The sequence below is a fragment of the Lycorma delicatula genome, chromosome 10 (genome assembly GCF_047948215.1).
Source record: "Lycorma delicatula isolate Av1 chromosome 10, ASM4794821v1, whole genome shotgun sequence".
Taxonomy (NCBI): domain Eukaryota; kingdom Metazoa; phylum Arthropoda; class Insecta; order Hemiptera; family Fulgoridae; genus Lycorma; species Lycorma delicatula.
Genome location: NC_134464.1, coordinates 33,015,154 through 33,025,092, shown reverse-complemented (window position 1 = coordinate 33,025,092; position 9,939 = coordinate 33,015,154). Strand labels below are relative to the sequence as shown.

The 9,939-nt window shown below is 26.8% G+C and overlaps 1 protein-coding gene across 2 annotated transcripts in view; it reads right to left on the bottom strand.

Annotated features, from left to right (window-relative positions):
• Window positions 1-742: 742 nt before the first annotated feature.
• Window positions 743-9,939, bottom strand: part of LOC142331191 (protein 5NUC-like) — a 121,287-nt gene continuing 112,090 nt past the window's right edge. The window contains exons 7-11 of one of the 2 annotated variants that reach the window (XM_075376924.1): window positions 9,660-9,759; window positions 7,262-7,423; window positions 3,415-3,618; window positions 1,886-1,957; window positions 863-1,004 (exon numbers count right to left, since the gene is read on the bottom strand). In XM_075376924.1, the coding sequence (XP_075233039.1) occupies window positions 1,896-1,957; window positions 3,415-3,618; window positions 7,262-7,423; window positions 9,660-9,759 (528 nt within the window). In that variant the 3' untranslated portion in view covers window positions 863-1,004; window positions 1,886-1,895. Of the gene's footprint in view, window positions 1,005-1,885; window positions 1,958-3,414; window positions 3,619-7,261; window positions 7,424-9,659; window positions 9,760-9,939 lie in introns of both variants that reach the window. The other variant, XM_075376923.1, reaches the window with a different exon arrangement.

Here is a 9,939-nt window from a genome sequence, read left to right as displayed (position 1 = left end):
ATATGCTACAGTACATTTGAATGTTTTAAAAATTGAGCAGTTAAACTACACCTGAGCTAAGATAGAAATCATAGATCCCAATTGGATATTTCTTTCGTCCAACTTTTACAAAAATTTCTAAATAATAAGCATTATTTAAAAAACAGAACGTATTCAAAAAAATTAACCCTTTTCATATACAGACCCAAGAGGACTGTACTCCTGTACTAATTTACACCATTTGTATTATTATTTCTGTTTTAAATTGTCAAAAACATTTAAAAGTCTAAACACGTATGTTCATTTTATTCTATTCATGAAATGATAAAAAGTGGGGAAGGGCTTTTATCTATTCTTTCATCTTTTACAGTGGAAATGTTTTTCCTATACTTCATCTTTTCACCCACTAATTCTATTCCGAAGTCTAGTGAAATTTTCTTTAAAATCCATCTACTTCACGAGAGCAGTTACGGGTTAAAGGGATGATGTATTTCCTCCTCCCCCTAGACCGATTTTATAGAAATTTAACAGTATCATTGCCTCACTTAGACCAGCTAGCAAAGTTCTGTGAATCATCCGTTCCAAAGAATATTTAATAAAATAGTTTCAATTCATGCTCACTAATCATTTTGTACAGAATTGTGGCTTACGTTACATTTTTGTTTTTTCAACTTTGGTGATTTCAATAATAGAAAAAAAATATTTTTGGGAATTAAATAAAAGAGGTAGTAGGTAAAAGAATTGTTTAAGAAAAAAAATGAAATTTTTCCTAAAACTGACAATTTATTATGTAAATATAAATAATACAATACTGAGAGCTAACAGATATAAACTTAAAATAGATGTAAATACTGATGTTGCACCACCATTTATATTATTATTATTAACACCTTTACCATTACTAATATTGTGCATTCTTTGGTAAGCCAGTTCAATGTTATGAATTATTATTCTTCCTTCAACAGATGGATATATTGGAGACATTTTTTGTAAATAATCAATTACTGAAGAAATAACTGAATAATCTAAAAACAAAATTAAAAGATTAAAAACAAATTATCTGATACTTGCCAAACTTGTTAACGAATAATTTTCCATATGACTAATTTTTAAATTTAAAAACAAAATATTCTAGATTTTGAGTAAATTTACAACAATGTTACCATAAATTTTTACTGTTGTTTGTTAGGTTCAATGCAAAAGAAAAAAAAAACACTACGCAAAATTAGATATAAGTAATTTATTCCCAAAAATAATATAAAAATTTCCAGGTTTAACATTTCTTGCCAGGCTTACTGGAAAAATTGAGGTTTGAAATAGTTTATTGTTGTCTTAAATGAGCTCATTATCCTCTCACTGCCTGTTGGCTTACCAAATCCATTGAAATGCAAGTTAATTTTAGCCCTACACACAGTAAGTTTGTTTTTAATATGGACCAGCTGTGTATTGAAAAGGATTACTTTCATAGAGAAAACTTGTGTGATAGCTCTTATATACCACTTGCTTTTCATGTGTTATAATCTATGAAACACTAGCAAAATAATGGTAAGAAACAAGAATGACTTGTTTTTGTAAAGACAATATATTTTAAATACATGTTGCAGCAAACCATAGTTTTATTTAGACAAGAGGTGTAGTCTAATAAAGATTGATACAGTCTCTTATAATAAATGTTCACGATTAAATTATGACTTAAATAATAAACACTTACATAAAAAAACCACTTTTTTAAATAAGATATTTATTTTTATCAATAATGTCGATTTTATTATTATAATGATATGTTACATTTTATTTAGGTCAGCTGTTATAACAGATTATTAGGTTTATTATTGTAAAGTCTCAATTTTCCTTTATTTCATAATATTAAGATTTAAAAATAATTTAAAAAAATGAATTAACTTACATCTAGTATATTAATTATACTTTGTTATTTTAATTATAGCAGGAGATATGTCTCCTGTGAGACTAAAATGATCTGTAAAATAAATATTGCTTATTAAGTAATTTAACTGGAAATGGTAGAATAGTACTGAAAGACATCAGGTGAAAAATATTTAAATAAATATGAATATTTAACACAAGAAGAAGATATTAAACTTTAGTCATCAGATTTATATAAACATGTCAGTTCACCGAACAGCCATTTCGCAACTTGTTCGACAACTTTTTCTACTATGAAATTTTCTTGAAATTATTTTCTCTGCACTAATAATTTAAGGTAACTTCTTATTAACGAATTGAAATACTATATCCATTCACAATAACCAAAATTAGCAATAAGATTCTTCATTATCATTCTTTATAATACAGCATATCCTTTTTACAAGGAAGTCACAGTGATGTTCACAAGATTTTATATTATTTTTAATAGTAAATCCTTCAATAAAAAAAATTATTTTTTAGACGGAAATCTTCATATTTAAAAAAAAATGTTATAATAGTTATATTTTTTTTTTATTTGCTTACTTTTGTTTGGTTTCTTTATTAAACTGATGATTATAACATTTTTTTTCTCCACAACTTAACATTTTATGAAAGGATGAAGAAAAATTCCTCTGACAATCTTCTGGATTGAAAGATTTCCTGGTAATTAGAAAAAATATTTATTCTTCTTATTAGACTTTAGCCCATAATATCATCTGTGTCATATATCATCTCAGAAATAATAAAAGTTAAGATTTATCGTGGCCCTCAGGATTCTATAGATAACAATTTAATACAGATTGTTTGGTCATAAACTTTGATATCTTTATTAAAATATTGTTCATATTTTACCATTAATAATTTTTTTTTAATTAATTGAAGAAATTCATGATTATTTAATTAGATGATAATCCAGACAATATTAAGCAAGAACAAAAACTCCTATCTAACCTAACACTCCTGTATTACATTATTTTCCAGGTTTTAACACCAGTAAACTTTTATTTGGAGAAATGCTGGAACTATTAACAATTTATTAAAACTTTAATAAAATCCTTTAATATGATTTGTTTCATTGTGCAACATATCATTTGAAATATTATCATTATTTAATATAAAAAAAAAAATAATAAATAAATATTATTACATATCTGCATCCTACAAATTGCAAATAAAATTTCTAAAATTACTAATTAAGCATTTTTATGTTCTAATTAGGGTTAAATTTTTTTTATAAAATATATATTTTTGTTCTTTCTTCTCATGATAAAGGTAGGTACAAAATTCAGAGAATATATTCATGATATTATAGGAAGAAAAGGTATTTAAAAAAAATAATAATAATAAAACAATGATTTTCAAATGAGAAACCAAATCCAAAAATTAATTATGAAAATTTAAAAAATTTTGTAAGTCAAAAATCAAAAATCTGTTTTTAAATATTTATTTTTCAAGACATAAAAGTTTTTTTTTAATATTATTTCAGATTATATTATTTCAATAACTCACCAAAATTTTTATATGAAGTTCTATCTTTTTTAAACATTTGAAATCCATCTCCACCTTCTGATAAATAATGACTTAAAAGTATACGATATTCTCTTTCGGAGTCCAGTTCTGTGTAACTTGGAATAGAACAGTTACCACATCTAACAAGTACTTTGGTGACTCTACTTCCACGTGGTAATGATAAATCGAATTCAATCTTTAATCCTTTAAAATAATAAAAAAAGATTAATAAATTTTATCATTGCAATATAATGTGGGTAAATATTGGTAAAAATTATTAGATTTATTGTATTATATAATTGTAATCTAACCATTCATCTTACTTTTTAATGGAGAATAAATTTCAACAACTAACAACGGTATTTTAATATATATATGTATATAAATATACTTGAGCAAAAGCATGATATTAAATAGTCTTCACATACTGAATAACGTAAGGAGAAGAGAAGAGAGATGATTACGAAAGAAGTCTGGGAAGAACCAGGTGAAATCACTTATAATGCTTCTTTATACACTGAGTGGTGGGTAAATTAAAATTTAATTTTTCATCTTTTAATTTTTCTTTTTTCTGTATATTTTCTAATAATTAAATAAAACTTTATTCAGTTAAATAAAATTTATTTATAAATAAAAATATAGTTAAAGTTCATATAAACTCAGAAAAAAATAATATAAAATAATAATAAAAAAATATCCGAAGATAAATCAAAATGTTTAAAAAAGATTTTAAGGAATTAATTAAATTTAACTGCGTTTATATCTATTATTAGTACACATTAATAAACTTTATTGCAAAGAATTATTCGATTTTTCTCTATTAATCATCAATTATTATTTAAAAATTCATTGACAAAGTAAAAATTTGTTTAATAAAATTTATTTAGAATCTATTATAAATAAATTGTGATCTTTTCGATTGGGTTATAATTTAAATCTGTAATTTAATAAAAGTTACAGTAAAATCATAATAGGATTCACTCTCGTAAACTGAAAAATTACGCAAAAAATGTTATCTGTTTTGATAAACGTGAATATTGTTAATTTTTTTAGAAACCGGGTGATCCAAAAAAGAACTTCACAACCTTAAAAGCGTATAAAAATAGCATGCTGAAACTTATAGATTCGGTTGAGGTCACATTTCATTGAAAAGCTCATCAAGTTTGTCACTTAACAATCACTTTGGTTCAATATGGCTTCAATTTGTAATGCGACATACACCCCACCTGAAGTAATTTCATTCCAAGCTGAACCAGCAGGTAAGTCATCATCTCTGCAGCTGTGGCGTAAATTCGAAGACTTATCTCGACAAGATAAGCAGACAAGGATGGTACATAAACCCGTTTTTTAATGAAATTTACAAGAAAAAATGTAGCAGGATCAAATTTGGGAAGCGAGGTGGCTATGCAATTGGACCTTCACGACTAATTCACTGACCTGAGAATCAAGTATCAAGAAAGTCTCGGACATCTAGGCGGTAGAGAGATGATGCCCGGTCTTGCTGATAGTAATGGCATCCATCTTTGTCATCATCATCGTCTAACTGAGGAATTAGAAAACTTTGGAAGCATGTCCAGATAAACAATACCATTTAACGTTGCGTCTCGGAAGAAGAACGGGCCGTACAGTCTTCGTTTGCTTTGGGAACAAAAAACATGGACGTTAGGGCTATCATAAATGTGCTGCAAAGTTTCACGAGGGTTTTCGTTACCCCGTATTCAGCAGTTATGGGTGTTTCTGCCGCCACTGATGAGAAACGGTGACTCATTACTAAAAATTATATCATCTAAAAAATGCATACTTATCTGCAATTTTATCTATCATTTCCACGCAAACCTGCAGCCGAACTGCTTTTTAGTCTGGCATTTCACAGAAATCTGTGAAATGCCAGTCTCACGTAACCCATGTCGAGTTGATTTCTGTGGACTATTGCACAGTTTTCTCATAGTTGTTCCACAACAGCTTCAGGGGCGCGTGGGCGTCCTGGTGATTTTGTATGTTTAATAGAAGAACCTGTCTCTAAAATTATTTTAACTATAATTTTTTAAACTTTGACTTAATTAATCATTAATTTTAACTCCTGATGGTGCTTCTAATTAAGTTGAAAGATGTAGAGAACATATCAACGTGCTGGTAATGTAAATTATATTAATTGTTAATTTATTTATATATACGTATATACAATGATCACACATTTTTGTATCAGGAAAATACGTACTGACATTGTGAAGGAACCCCGAGGGATGTAGTTTTATATGAGATCATATAGTTTTTACATGATGTCTACGAGCACACGTAGAAATAAAAATAGTATGTATCACGTGATCCTGTACTATACCGCCATTAATTCTCTATTCTCATTGTAGTAAACATGCTTTATAAATGCATTCTCAATACTGGGTACTGTTAATATGTTTGTTCTACCTATGGGTGCTTAGGCTGCACAGAGTAAAAATTTAACGAAGTACAGTCACTAGGTAATAAAAATTGTATCTTTATATTTACTGATAGTATATTTCCTTAAACTTATTATGTTTATCTAATAAAATTATGATAGATATCGTACGTACATTGTATCAAATTATACATTTTTTTATGTTTTAAATGGTCGTAATATTACATAAAATCAAATTAAATTTCCGATTCATTACAAATAACTCCTAAAAATATAAATTTTCTTTGTACAAATCTCTTTTTAAAAATTATAAAATCTTATTATATTTAAACCAAAAGCTTTTATGAAAAATAAAATTGTAATCCTACAAATAGCTGAGTAATATTTAGTATAATCTTTCAATTATTATAATGTAGAACAAATTTAAAACACGGTGTCTTTGTTGAAATGATCTGTAAATTTGTTTAGTCATGACTTGTATACAGTTGGGGTCATTGTTATTAAACTGGCAGCGTAATTTTCTCTTGTTTGAAGACAATTGCATTGTAACTATTTCTTAATAATTGCATTTGCAATTAACAATTGCATATGCCGACATTCATCAATTTATGTAAAGATATACATATCTTTTTAATAACAGTTTATGAAGCGGCGGATCAAATAACGTATATCGTAAAAATTTTATCGCGAAACCATATTTATCGACAAGCAGGTATTAAAGGTTTGTTTCTTTTTTTTTTTTTTTAAACTTTTTGTATAATGCTTTTATGATGATTACATTTTTTTTTTTTTTCATTTAGTATATTATATGTACTCAAAGATACACCGGTTGTTTTGAATATTCGAAATATTTTCATATCTTTTTGCGTTTTATTTGTGCTGTAGCGTCTCATCAGTATAACCTCTATTTTTTTTATATTTTTTATTATTATTTTTTTTTTTTACCAGATACTGTTATTAAGGTCAGTATTTCGTTTTTTTTTAATCCATTACTGTTGTAAATTAAATCTTTATTTTATAAACCAAATAAAAATAACTTATTATATTTACAAGTAATTTTTATTAAATTTCAACAAAAGAGATAATTAAAATTCTGAATAATTTGAATTTAAAACTAAAAACCTACCTTATATAAATACTGAAATTTATCTCATAAAAAGGATGATAAATAATAATGAAATACAATTCGTTGAGGGATGGCTAGTTATTTTTAAGTTAGTTTTAAATATGGTGACAATTAAGTTTATTTTTTAAAAAATCTTAAATCAGTCAGTGGTAACAGTGTAAAGAATTTCTGTAAAATGAGCATAAAATACGCACAGACACACGAACATATAAAGTAGAGTTAAGTACAGATAAATTGAACAAAGCATGTATATACTCAAGTATAATTCAAATAGATCAGAACTACACACACATAATATTAGTTTAGTTAACAACATTATTGTATACCTGATACTTGTAGAAATGCACCATCAATATTAGATCCATCTATATCATAATAGCGTATACTCCATTCTAATGCATCAAGCAGGTGCTTTCCTTTAAGGCCAATACTACATAAATTATCTTCAAAGGGTAATACTGTTAGAATATCAACGTAGGTCACAACTCCTGTAAATATGAAGTATAAACATCATCTCAAATGTAATAAGATAATATTACTTTTAATTATGTGTAAGATAATTCTTATAAATGTGTGTTAATATACTATAAAATATTATGAATTAAAGTAATTTTAATAATAAAAAGGGCGTATTTTTGAGTAATACAAATTGAAAGTGATTTATTAATTATATATTTATGTGTATTTTTCATAATATATAGGTAGAATTCAGTTTATTTATTATTAAATTGAAGAATTTTTTAAGTAACTCAATAACAACAGAAAGAGGTTTAAGTGTAGTATTTTTTTTTGTTCTTTATCTATAATTGTAGAAACACTGGACCGATTTTTACTTTCCTGCACTTATGCTGCAGGTAGGAAAGTATGGTAATCAGTCAAAAAAAAAGGGTAAGGGTTATTTTTGCATTTCTCGATGCAAAAAGGGGGATGCGATGTGAAAAAGGGGGTAACGGACATGCATACGTGTATTGGAGTGTTTGAAGCTTAGCACCTATTGACTGGATAAATTTTTCCAAGATATAAGAATAAAAAGTAACCAATGCCAGGAAAGTATAACAACTTTGTGTCAACTTTTTATAAAATATATATTACATTAAATGATTCTTTTGAATTAAGTTAGTAACAATGGATATGATAAGAATTTGAGTAAAAAAAAAATCAGTATTGAGCAATCTTATTTTCTAAAAGTTACAAAACCAAAATTATTTGATATACAAGATACACATTAAATATTATAATGATTGAAAAATATTTATTTTTAAATTTATACTGTTTAAAAGAAAATGTTACCATATATTTGAATATATATAAAATAGAAAAAAATATTAGGTACTTTTCCATTAATCGGGAAATATATCTATACGCGGCTAATAATATAGATTACTAGTGTACGATAATTATGAGAGTCGATAATTATGAAATTATCGATTACGATCATCGTTACGAAATCGATTATGTAACGTTCGTTGATATTGCGCTAATTTATGCTTGTAACTTCTGACAAATGAAGGTTCTGCGACGCAATGACACAAATTGCCTTTTCAAAAATTTCTCATGCTATCCCGGTTAGCTTTAAATTGAAAAATTATTCCTGAAAATTTTCCTGGCCTTTAACATCAGTACATCTTTTGTCATTTTGAACTTTTGTGCGCATTTCTTGAAATAAGCCAAAACAGCAGTATAGATTTCTAGATATTTTGCGTGTTTTTGGTGCCGAAAAAGGTTTCTTTTTCCATTTACATACAAATAATTTTTGTTTCATACTGCGCCCCCAATGCACATTCGCTTCGTATAACGAGAACTGTTCATTGGCGGTAAGATTTCCGATCAGTTCAGCACGTAAAATAACCATGCGTTTAATCAAGTCTGCGTCGTATGTGAAACTTTTTTCCATGATGATGAAATGGTTATAAAAGCACAACAAATAGGTAAAACGGAACGGATATGAAAAAAACGGACCAATTTACAACTACAGTAGTATATCGCCCGCCTGTTCAACTTCGAATGGAAGTTTGACAGGAAAACGTGAGAGAAAGTTTATCATCATACATAAAACACATGCACAAATTGCAGAACGATGACTAATCGCTAAATTATGATTTGAACAGCGATATAACTATTGAGATGTAAAACTCTTTTAGAGGAATCATTATTTTAGAAATTTGTCTACGTTCTATACACGATGACAAATGTTCCTTTACATTCCATTCGATATACTTCATTTGATGTTGAACAAGCACATGTATTCAAAATGTCAGCTTTACACCTACTAACTATGTCTTTATGTCAAATGGCATTAGATCATCAGACCTCCACTTGATGACGTACCTCGAATTTAAGATACACCTGTCATTTTGACCCTTTAATCTGTAAAAAATGGTGCGTATTGAATTCGAAACAATACAGTATATATATATATATATATATATATATATATATATATAAATTTAATTAGTTAGTAACTCTGAATTCAATGGTTTATACGTATGATAAAATTTTCTGGAAGTTTGACGATAAGAAAACATTTTTTAAATTTTCATGAATTTGATATCAAATTCTTCGGAATTATTTTACTTTAAAAGGAAATCTTGGAATTATTCTAAATATTCTGATAAAAGCATGTAGGGTATTTAATCGTAAAAAGCAATATAAATGTTTATTAATATTACATAAAATTATTAAAGTAAAATAAACCATTATTAAATTTAATACTTTTATACTAACCACCACTTGATGCAACATTAATACTTGAACGAATACCGCCACCTTGAACCATACCTATCGGTGCATCCGTCCAGCCATCTCCTTCATATCGTTTTACATACTGTAAAAAGATGAAATTATTAAAGTAAAAAAAAAAAAAATTAATAAATAATTTTGTAATTGTTTTGTGGCAACTGCAAACTACTTGACTATAATTATTCTTTATCAACCTCTTTTTTTGTAATTTTTATTTTTTATGAAATATCAATTTTGTATGGAAAATACAGTCTTGACTAGGATT